Genomic DNA, 12,452 nt, shown 5'->3' on the forward strand with positions numbered 1-12,452 from the left:
ATATATATATGTTCATATGTATATATATATATATATATATACCTTCGTATGTATATACATACATACATACTTACGCACATGCATCCCATTCCGCAGGAATAAACGCTTTGCAATTTTATTACTTGAAGGATCAACGGAAGCAAATTTAGCTCATTTTTTATCCCACTTTTTTTTTTTTTTTATAAATTTGATTATCCGCAATAAATACCAGGTCGGGTAACAAGGGTATACACGTCAGAGCACTTAATCGTCTAAAGGTATTATCGTGGGAACATATAAAACACAGAGCTGTAAATGTGCATAACAGGTTATTGCATTCGGATAAAGTAAATAATTGTGTACCCACCAAGTTCCAAAAGAGCCGCAAAGGCTTAATACATTTACACTTATTTTTTCCTTTATTGGAAAGCCGCACTATTAGCGAAGCACTGCATATAATAGGTAAACTATATACACATAAAAAGAAAAACTCATTAAATAACAATGGAAAATGATATATTTGAGAAAAGCAGAAATGAACTGGAGCGTATATATTTAAATAAACATGTAGTTGTACATCCAATAGTTCTATTATCTGTTGTGGATCATTATAATCGTATAGCAAGTAATACAAAAAAAAGAGTGTTAGGTACCATTTTAGGAGAAAAAATTGATGGAGTTGTACATATTACTAATAGTTATGCATTACCATTTGAAGAAGATATAAAAGATATAAATATATTTTTTGTTGATGATAATTATAATGAAAATTTATTTAATATGATTAGAAAAATTAATACAAGAGAAAAATTAATTGGATGGTATACTACTGGATCAAATATTAAACCAAACGATATTTTTATAAATGAAATTTTTTATAAATATCACCATGCACCTATTTTTCTCCTTGTTAATGTACACACAGATCAAAGTATATTCCCTGTTAATGCATATGTGTCTATCGAAAAGGCCATATGTGACAACAAATTTAGGAAAACTTTTATTCACATCCCAGTTACTATAGGTAAGGCAAGGAGAAAATAAAAAGAGTACACAGAGGTATACATCAAGGGGAACAGAAAAACAACAGAATATGTATAGGGATTGAGGAGATAAGGGAGTGCTTATAAACACGCCCACGTGATTACGTGCATATGTTCGTGCAGGCGTACATACAGACTTATAGGCATCATACATGTAGACATATGCATATATATATACATATGTATTATGTATACGTTCACATATACACGCACGTTAATGTGAAGGCGTATAGATATTGATCAGTAAAGCACTTGTTACACTTCCTACATCTCCTACATCTTATCTTAATTTTTTTTTTTTTTTTTTCTTCCTCATTATTCCCCTTAATAGGTGCTTTCGAAGCAGAGGATGTAGGTGTCGAGTTTTTGTTAAAAGAATTAAAAAGCGTTTCAACATCAACGTTAGCTACAAAAGTAGGGGATAAATTGTCATCCTTAAAAAGTCTTATATCAAAACTATATGAAATCTCAGCTTACTTGAACGATATTTTAAATGGGAACATAGAAATGAACATAAAAATATTATATAATTTACAAAATGTGTTTAGCTTATTACCAGATACTGAAAACCCTGAATTAATTGAAGCCTTTATGGTTAAAAATAATGATCTCATGCTTAATATATTCATCGGAAGCATAACAAGGTCAGTTATTGCTCTTCACAATCTTATTAATAATAAAATAGAAAATAAAATTAACTCGGAAAAGAAAAAGCTTTTAGAGGACGAAAAGGAGAAAGAGAAGGATAAAGAAAAAGAGAAGGACAAAGAAAAAGAGAAAGAAAAGGAGAAGGAAAAGGACAAGGAAAAGGAAAAGGAGAAGGAAAAGGAAAAGGAGAAGGACAAAGATAAAGACAACGAAAAGGAGAAGGAAAAGGACAAGGAGAAAGAGATAGACAAAGAAAAGGATAAGGACAAATTGAAGAAAAAGAATTAAAAGAAAAGAAATAAAAAAAATTTCATTAACGAAGCAGAGCACGAAGCAAAGAAATGAAAGGGAAAAAAGGATGTTTCTATTATTTACTGGGATGGCAACGTTGAGCCTAGCTATTTCAGAAAAAAAGAATTAAAATCATATTTGCTCTTTTTTTTTTTTTTTTTTTTTTTTTTAAATATAAAACAATCTCAAAACAGTTTGATCACAAGGAGAAAAGATACACATATATTTATACCCAAACGCAAATGTGTATTTATAAAATCAAAAAAATTGTTTTTTGCCGAATAATAAAAATAACACCATTTTGAAATAAAACAACAGGCAAATTTGTTCATACAATAAAAGATAAAAAGGAAGAAAAATTATTTATACTTTCATAAGAGTATTTTTCGCGTTAAAAAGAAAAATTTTTTAAAAAGTTCTTTAAATGTTAAAAGCGCAAAAAAAAAAAAAAAAAAAAAAAAAAATACATATATATATATATATATATAAGCACATACATATATATATGTATGCATGTACTTTTGAATTTTTACATTCAATGTACATAAGCGTAAACTCTTTTATTTAAATTTATAAAACTTCTTATATTAAAAAAAATGAAATAAAGAGGTAAATTAATGATTATATGTGCATTTATATGTAACTAGTGAATTTTCAAAACCAAAAAGAAAAGAGTAAATTAATATGCACGTATGTACACTACTAACACGGGAGCACGTTATATTTATATATGTGTGTATATATATACAAATATATACATACGTATGTATATAAAATTATCTTTGCCTTTTATACACTAAAGTCCGCCTTTTCCCCAATTGTGTTCATAACCTCTTTTGATCTCTTATGCATATCATTAATTAACTTGTTAATTTCTGTATTACCAAGAAGGCTTGGAATGTTACCATACTGATTTTTTATATCCAACTTTTCATTAACACTATATTTTCTTCTGTTTCCAGTGGTCGCAAAACCTAAAATGTAAAATGGGTAAAAGGTATAAACTGTAAAATGCACTTATATGTCTGTGTGTGTGCACGTATAAAGCACGTTTATTATAACATAAAAAAAAAAAAAAAGGTACATATATAACATACTATCGTATTCTCCTCCATCTGTGCACTCTCTAAGATAAAAGTGCAACCGAAAACATATAAATATAACTAATTGTGAATACAAAATTACCTGACAATGGTAACGCTTCCGATCTAAAATCAATATTCTTTACTATTTTATGTTGGGGTATTACTGCTTCTTCGTCATCTACAAAAAGAAGGTAAATATTAAAGTGTAGTGTACAGTATGGAGGTATATTTTTTTTTTTTTTTCCCCCTCTATTCATTTTATCATCGGAGACAGCACGCTATTCGTGAAAACATTGTTTTAATTACTGTACACACAAGTTATGTTGTGTTATGTTAATGTTATGTTTTTTGTTTAATTCGTAAAACTGTGCTTCCTATTTTATCATACGACACTTAATCTTACATACATTACATACATTACAGACATTACATACATATATAAATGCTACGAAATGAAAGTAAATTCAGGGAAATGTTTTTTCCTTTTTTACCTGGATATAAAAATTTATTTGGTGGTCTAATTAAATCTTCATATATGTTTTCTGTGTACGAAAAAAAAAAGAAAGAAAATAAAGAAATATATGGCAAAATAAAACAAAATGGGGAAAAACAAAATAGTAAAACAGCGAAGCTACATTAATATTTGCGTTTATATGCGAAACTGTACGTACAGTTATTCCCTTCTTCAAACTTACTATTATTAAGCATTCGTTTTATTCTATCATGCAGTTTTTTAACATTCGGTTTTTCTATTACTTCTGCAATAAAAGAAAAGGATAACATAAAATGAAGCGCCGCTGTAACAGTAACACGCTGCTATTATATATGTTGCATATACAACACTGAGCTTATATATAACACTCTCCATGAGCATAGTTTATACATTTATTAACATATTTATTTTATATATTTAATTATTCACTATGGCAGTGCATACCATTCACGTGAACCCTTTTGACAGTTCTAAACCTTCTCTTAACTTTTGACCTTAACCCTTTTCCCATGTTTACAATTTTATTTTTCAAAAAAAAAGAAGTTACTATGTTTTCTGTTGGATGTTATTATCTTAATATATTTATATATATCAAAGCAATAACGGTAGCACTTTTCTTTACATTCTTTTTTCTTATTCTTTTTTATTTCTTTCTCTATTTCTTTCTCTATTTCTTTCTCTATTTCTTTCTCTATTTCTTTCTCTATTTCTTTCTCTATTTCTTTCTCTATTTCTTTCTCTTTTTCTTTATTTTCTTTTCGCTTAAAAAGTTATTTACTATGTAAATGCTTCTAACTCAAAATTTATTTAAAAAAAAAAAAATTAAAAAGTTTTCTTTTTACATGATATGAAAAATTGGTGAGAAAATAAACAAATACGAGTTAAGTTGTTTTTTAATTAACGTATTAATTTTTTTCTTTTTTTTTTTAATTTTTAAAAATAACCTTAAAGTTGAATACTTAATTTTGGGCACAAACTGTTTTTTTCACTTTAAGTGGGATTTATAGTGCGGGAAATTAAATGAATATATGAACATTCAACAAATATACGTTTAGGTACAAATACATATGTATATATATGTTATACATACGTATATGTTGTTAAATGTTTTATCAAGAAAATGCGCTAACATAAGAGCTCACCAAAAATGAAGTTATAAATATATAGTTGTATGTATACATACATGGCTAATAAAACGGTATATACATATATACATATATATATATATATATATATATATATATAATACGTATAAATTCATATATATTTATGTATGTATTCTCGTAGATCAACACGCTTCATGCTTGTTCTGATATTTTTCTTGCAGGTGCGAATTTTTTCTTTTTTTTTCCTCCGCTCCCCCAAAATAAGAATGTAGTATATGCATATTTATAAGCTGTGAGATAAAAAAATGAATATATCTTTTTTTTTTTTCCTTTTTTTTTTTTTTGTAACTGCCGCCTAATTAAGTCGCTCTTTTTAGTTCTACCACACCCACTTTTTTTTCCTCGTGTGAAGGTCCTTCACAGCTTTATAATAATAGTTGGTATATTTGGAGCAGTCGAAGGTGATGTTGGGCGCAATCATTTTAATGTGTGTTTCTAAACTTTCAAAGCATAGATCCAACTTTTTAACACTTTTTAAAAGTTTAAATAAATCAAATATTTTTATGTTGACAAAATTCCCTTTATGTATTATTTCTATTATTTTATAAATAATTTTTTCATTTTTGTATGACAACTTTGCACACGAGTTGAGATATTTTATTGCTTGTTCAGGCAATAAATAATCTGAATTATTATCAAGCCTGGAGGAAATAATATTATCAACAGTTATAAAAAGTTTTTTATTCAAATAATAAATTTTACTATACGCATGAATAATATTAACTAAGTCGGCAGCTTGTAATGAAAATATTTTTTCCTTCATTAAAAGAAGGTCGGCTAGTATGTTATATACCTCTTTTTCTGCAAATAAATTTTTACTGAAGCTTAGCAAAAAATTCATTAAATCAATGGGTGTGCAATATTTAAAAAAGTTCATATAATTTGAATTCGCGTTAAATTTCTCCGCACTTATTTTTGATAATAGTATTGTAATATTACAATTAACTTTTGTTAAAGATACTAAACATTGTGATAAGTTTGAGCAATTCATGTTTTTATATAAATGCTGCAAAAATAGTAATATTTCGTTATATAGTTCGTCAATATACATATTAAATTTGCTATAAGCGTATAAGATATCAGTAACATTTGTAGTATTTTGTTCTATGGCATCATTAATTCGTTTGCAGTTGTCCTCACACAGTGTATAATTTTTCCCATATGAGTTTGGTCCTATATTAGTAGTAGTCACTTTTTCTTTACCTTTGTTTACATAGTTTTTTTTTAATTCATCGTCCAAATTTTTTGCTTCGTTTAACTCCTGATCATATGCACCGTAATAATTATAATAACTCTTATTTTTCATTATATCCTCATTGTATTGTTTTATCTGCTTTAGTAAAAAAGGAAATGCATGTAAAAATAATTTTTCATGGTACATTTTATTCTTTGCATATGAATAAATTAATTTCTTAACATTTTTAAAAGACATAGATTTTATAATATCTTTGTTAATAAAATAATTCCCAATGATAAAAAATAATTTGGCTACATTTTTGTATATCATTTTATCTACTTTTGTTATCGCTATTTTATAATCTTTAAAAAAGCTGAAATTTTGAAATATGTCAACAATTTCGAAAAGTTGAATATACGAAAATAAATTATAATAATTATAAATTATTTGAATTATTTCTCCCATGGGAATATTTTCTATATTAATTAAATTCCTTTTATACAAAATTGCATAGCAATAAAACGTATTGCTTATTGTTAGTGTAGAACATGTACCAAGCCGTATATCATCCTTTATTTTATTTAAAATAAACCATACTAATTCTTTGTCATAATAATATGAATTTATTAATACACGCAATATTATGGATAACAATTCTGTTTCTTGAACTTTATATATGTCATCATATAAAGGTTTTATTAAATTATTTATGCATAATAACTTACTCATTGTGTATAATAATAAAAAGGTCATCTTCAAGTCTTTGTGTGTTTTGATAATATGAGCATATATATTTTTCAGTTCATTTGCGATATTTTCATTTATCTCTTTTTTCCCTTCGATTAGCATGTACAGCACATTTAAAAATTTGTTTGGGTTGTTCATTGCTTCACTACTCGGCAGAATACACGATCCGGAAGTCGAGTCATCCGTTTCAGTACCTTCTTCAAAATTTTCATCTTTGTTATCCTTACCTTCTTTGTACCTATCTCCATCTTTTGTTGTGTTTTTTATCTTTGATATCTTTGCTCCCTTTGTTCCTTGGGAGAATTTGCTTACAACTTTATCTACCTCATCATAATACGAATGAACATTACATTCGTTTTTTTCTCCCCCTCTCAGTTTAAGACTTATTCTTGAATATCTCTTTTCTATTTTTGGGTTATCTACGAAAATTTCTGTCGAGTCATCCTCTAACGAGTAATCGTTTGTAACTACATTGCTACTACCATTCGAATGATTGATAACCCTAGAACAATTTCCATCAGAACGAGATATTTTGTGCTTCTTCAATTTTATCCTTCCCCCCATATAATGATTTTCTGTATACTTTTGGCAGGCAAGTTTTTTATTTAATATTTTTAAAAAGTGCGTTTTCCTTGTCTTTTGTTTCTTCTCATACTTGATGAAGCTACTTTTCAATATTCTTATATTCATCCTGCTTGGAAAATTACTGCTTTCTCCTGCAAAAGTAGCCCCCAATTTGCGAAATATGAAGGATGAAATTTGACCATTCTTGCCAACTGTGTCAACCTTGCCATTTATACCAATTTTTCCATCTATGCAAACTTTGCCATCTATGTTATCAATGCCATCTTTGCCACGTATGTCAATTCTGCAATTTCGTTTAATGTCCTGCTTGTCCCAGTCAGTGCTTCCTTTTTCATCCCATTTTGATATATCCCTTTCTTTAAAATAGTCTAAGCGGGATTCATAATTTTTTAAAAGTAGCTTTTTCCTATTTATGCTCCTTATGTAACATATCTGTGTATGAGAAATTTTTGGTGATCTCGCTAGGTAGTTGTAAAACATTTTTTTTTTTCTCTATCCTTCCTTTTTTCTTTTTTTCTCTTCTTTCTTTTTTTTTTTTTTTTTCTTTTCTCTATTTTTTCTTCTTTATCCTGAATAATTACAAATGTGGTGATCCCCCCATAAAAAGGATCACCCTGCTATAAATATCAATGGCTGCAAATGTCCGGACATATACATACACGTAATTATATATATAATATAAATATATATATATATATATATATATATATTATATATATGTATATTCTGCTTATTTTCCTCCTATCATTTTGCAGCCATCTTTTCAGTTAAATTATAATCAAAATTGCATAGTTTAATAGAACAGGAGTGATATGTACCAAAAAAAAAAAAAAAAAAAAGCAAACGTCTTATAACAGCAATATATATACAACATCGAAAAAATGTTACCAACAGGTAACCAAAAAAATAACCGAAAAAGTAAATAAAAAAGTAACCGAAAAAATACCAAAACAAAAATAACCAAAAAAGTTAAGATCATCAACAAAGTGAAATTCTATATAATATTATAAATAAATAAGAAAGAAAATAAAAAAAAATGGAATATTAAACTATTTTACTGATTTTCCATTTTTTGTGTTTATGTTATTAATATTTTCTTTCATGTTATCTACAATGGGATTAAATATATAATATCCACTACATATCCCAATAATAGTTGCTACACATACACTTTTAAAATCAGTTCTCCTTTTCATTTTTTTTTCTTTTTTTATCTCTTTTATATCTTCATTAATGTTATTCTATTCATTCATTCAAGCAATCGTATGGTGAGAGGTGCTCAAAATCCATCCGTTTCAGTTATAAAACCTATTCTTTATAAATATATATATATATATATATTTACATATATATTTATGTATTTTCTTTTCTTTTTTTTTTTCTCAATGATATCAGTTCATTACGGATATTAATAAGTAACAACGAAAGAAGTGAGATCAGAAAAGTTTTTAGATATTCCAAACATATTCTCATTAAAACGCATAATATTATTCTTTTTTTTTTTTGAAAAATATATTGGTGGTTTTTTTTTTTTTATTTTGTGTAAAAAAATAAATATACCAAAGTACAAAATGCTGAAATAAATTAAAATTAATATCATTACTTTTTTAATTAATGTAAAAAAATATAACGATATCTACCTTTTTTCTTTTCTTTTTTCCATTACAGGAAAAGAAAAACACAGAATATGGTATAAAACAATACATACATACATACGCATACATACATACCTACATACATATATACATACCTACACACATACGTACATACCTACACCCATACATACCTACATACATACATACCTACATACATACCTACCTACATACATACATATATAAACGGTATAACCATTTACGAATAACATTGCTAATCCTCGAATTGTATAAAGGTGTATCCTACTTGTTTGAATAGTTACAGCTAGAGCATAATAAAGATAGTAATATTATATTTTCTAATTTCCTTTATTACATAAATGTGTGATTTAAAAATTATAAACTTTGGTATATTCCTCAAACAGGTTAAAGAGTGCATAAATATACACTCTTATGTAATAACATGTTTACCTTCAATGTTCGCACACCAATTATACATAAAAAATAAAATAAATTAAAATAAAATAAAGCGGTTAAAAAAATAAAGTGAGGAACAAAAAAAAAAAAAAAGAACACTAAAATAAAGTTCGAACTAGCGTAAAACTGAAAAATTTTAATCTTGATAAGGAGAAAGTGCAACTTAAAATAAAGTTTATATCAACGGGAAATTTTTTCTGGCAATTCATACATACAAGATATATACACATAGTATATATATATATATATATATATATATATATATATATATATATAATATATATGTTGTACGCGTTGAATGCTACTCCTTGGCTTCTATTCGTTACACTTATTATTAAAAAAAAAAAATAGCAAAAAGGGTTATTTGTTACTCTGCAGTTGTTTGATATAATTTTTTCTTCCTTTAATTATTCCGTTTTATTTTTAATTTTATTTTTCTGTTATGTTTTATTATATCTTATGATTAAAAAAAAAAGTTAAAGTATATATATATATACGTATATATATAAAAAAAAATTACTAAAATACCTGAACAGTTCATAAAATATGAATAATTTTTATATGATGCCCATATAAATTTAAAAAAAAAATTTATTTTTTTTTTGTGGAAAAAAATAGATGAAATTTCTTTGACATTTTTAAATATACTGCTACTCGCTCCTTAATAAGCTCATACGTATATAACTTTTTAAACAAAATTTACAAATATAGAATTATAACTATTACGATAAAAGTACAACCTTTTGCCTTTTAAATTTAAAAATTTTTAAAGAATTATATATTAATATATATATATATATATGTATATATATATATATTTATTATTTTTTTTTTTATCATTTAAGTATTTTATTTACTTAATTTTTTTATACTTTCATTTTACCTCCCCCTCATTCCTGGCACCTTTATTTCAAATATGGCAAGTAATGCAAATTTACTAATCGTTAAGGGAGAAAGTGACTACAGCAAGCTGAATACCTTTTTCGCGAACAATTCCTACTACCAAAATTATGCATTAAGTGCAATGGATATAAAAATATATAATCAGATAAAATCAGTCATAAATAAAGACACGTATCCTCACTTATATCGTTGGTATAAACATATTGACTCTTTACCAAGTTATGTCATAGATCAGTATACGGAGAATAATAACAAGGGCAAAAAAGTGAATGCGGCAGATAAAAAAGCTAATGGAAAAAAAGGTGCAGCTGATGATGAGATGTCGATAATGATATAGATCTTTTTGGTAGTGACAATGATGATGATAAGAATATTTTATTGAATAAAAAAAAAGAGAAAGAAGAGGAGCTTAAAAAAAAGAAACAAAAAGAAAAAGAGAAAAATAGATCAATATTGATTATTGAAATAAAACCTAAATCAATTGATACAGATATATCGAAAATACCAAAACTTGTGAAACAAAAAATTGTGGATGAAAATATCAAATGGGGAGAGGAAGTAAAAAAATTACCAGTGGCCTTTGGATTGTATAAACTTCATATGTCATGTATAATTTATGACGATTTTGTTAATACAAATGAACTAATTGACAAAATAGAAAATATTGATTTGGATAATGAAGAGGATAGAAAAAAAAGATCTTTAATTTTAGGACTAGATGATGAAGAGAATGAGGATTATGATGAAGATAAAAATGAGGAAGTAGAGGACGATTTAGACTTCCTAGTTCAATCAGCAGAGATTATTACTTTCAACAAACTATAAATACACGAATGTGCACATATGCATGTACGGGCATATTGGCATACGTGCATATGATACACATAATGTATTTAATTTTTATTTAAGGAAGAGTATAAAACCCACACTGTTTATAAGTTATTGTGACGTTATAATATTACTGTTTTATGCAAACTAGTATTGAAGAGAAAAAATTATAATACAGTTCCAAACGCTTAATTTTACTTTTTTCCATTTTTTAGAAACTCCAAGTATAAAATATACGTTGCACATGTAAATCGTATTTTTAACGTATATTTACACTAGTGCAGAGTCAGCCCTAATACAATTCCATGTAGCATGCCATTTAGTGTAAGTTCGTGGAGCTCTTATATTTATTCTGAATACATAATTTTAATAGTACATATTGTACCCCTACATTCCGTGTGCATGTTATGTATATTGCCTTTTTTGAAAATGCCTGTAAGAGTTGTTTTAACATGTGTACATGTGTGAACATACATATATATATATATATATATATATATTTATTTATACACATTTGTCATGTCTTAGAGCCTGGAGTGCTCCAAATAATAAAAACCCAAATAGTGCCATGTATGTGTGCATATAGTTTGTTACAAAACATTTAAACACCACAAGTAAAAAAAATATTATGGGGAAATTAATATAATACAACGATTTAAGCAATTTAATCAATGTACACAATTTAAGCTATTTACGCAATTTAAGCAATGTACACAATTTAAGCTATTTACGCAATTTAAGCAATGTACACAATTTAAGCTATTTACGCAATTTAAGCAATGTACACAATTTAAGCTATTTACGCAATTTAAGCAATGTACACAATTTAAGCAATGGGTTTTGTGTGCATATAAAACCTACTACAACATCTGTGCTTGTAAATGATAAAAATAAAAAAATAATAATAAAATAAAATAAAACACTTTTTTTAATTAATATTTTATATATTCGTTTGTTAAAAAAAATTAAGAGATATATAATTTAAATGAGTATACCATATGCACTACTGTGTGAGATAAAATTAACTAAATATATACGCAAAGTATATAGAGGGGAGATGGAAACACGATAGAATAAATAAAATAATTGGGGAGAGGGACAAATAATTAATGAGAAGAATATTTCTTAACACAAGCTTGGTATAAAAAAAAAAAAAAAAAAAAAAAAATTAAAAAGCAAAAAGTAAAGGGTAAAAAGTAAAAACTAATAAGTAAAAATAGGAAACAAATAGGTACTTGTTTACAAATAATAACAAACACAAAAAATTACATTTGAATCTGGTATTCGAATAAAAACATAAGTTGAATTTGTGAAAATAAGAAACAAAAAAGGGAAAAACGTACCCGCGCATATTTATATGTATGTATATATGTGTATGTATATATGTGTATGTATATATGTGTATGTATATATGTGTATGTATATATGTGTATGTATA

The 12,452-nt window shown here is 26.3% G+C and overlaps 3 protein-coding genes and 1 pseudogene across 4 annotated transcripts; 2 read left to right on the forward strand and 2 right to left on the reverse strand.

Annotated features, from left to right (window-relative positions):
• Nucleotides 1-483: 483 nt before the first annotated feature.
• Nucleotides 484-1,958, forward strand: MKS88_001916 (26S proteasome regulatory subunit RPN8; the record flags this gene model as incomplete). The annotated part of the gene is made up of 2 exons (XM_067214884.1): nucleotides 484-1,003; nucleotides 1,354-1,958. 2 exons carry the CDS (start codon nucleotides 484-486, stop codon nucleotides 1,956-1,958), a joined length of 1,125 nt encoding a protein of 374 aa, XP_067074218.1.
• Nucleotides 1,959-2,750: 792 nt separating this feature from the next.
• On the reverse strand, nucleotides 2,751-4,050 carry MKS88_001917 (annotated as a pseudogene). The gene is made up of 5 exons: nucleotides 3,984-4,050; nucleotides 3,718-3,804; nucleotides 3,538-3,588; nucleotides 3,147-3,224; nucleotides 2,754-2,935 (listed from the first exon to the last, which is right to left on the reverse strand). Coding segments are annotated over exons 1-5 (465 nt in total).
• Nucleotides 4,051-5,024: 974 nt separating this feature from the next.
• On the reverse strand, nucleotides 5,025-7,694 carry MKS88_001918 (heptatricopeptide repeat-containing protein; the record flags this gene model as incomplete). The annotated part of the gene is made up of 1 exon (XM_067214887.1): nucleotides 5,025-7,694. The coding sequence occupies one exon, from the start codon at nucleotides 7,692-7,694 to the stop codon at nucleotides 5,025-5,027; it is 2,670 nt and encodes an 889-aa protein (XP_067074219.1).
• Nucleotides 7,695-10,199: 2,505 nt separating this feature from the next.
• Nucleotides 10,200-11,011, forward strand: MKS88_001919 (elongation factor 1-beta; the record flags this gene model as incomplete). Its single annotated transcript, XM_067214888.1, has 2 exons — nucleotides 10,200-10,404; nucleotides 10,524-11,011. The coding sequence occupies 2 exons, from the start codon at nucleotides 10,200-10,202 to the stop codon at nucleotides 11,009-11,011; spliced, it is 693 nt and encodes a 230-aa protein (XP_067074220.1).
• Nucleotides 11,012-12,452: the final 1,441 nt, after the last annotated feature.

Source organism: Plasmodium brasilianum, chromosome 7, assembly GCF_023973825.1.
Source record: "Plasmodium brasilianum strain Bolivian I chromosome 7, whole genome shotgun sequence".
NCBI classification, from domain to species: Eukaryota; Apicomplexa; class Aconoidasida; order Haemosporida; family Plasmodiidae; genus Plasmodium; species Plasmodium brasilianum.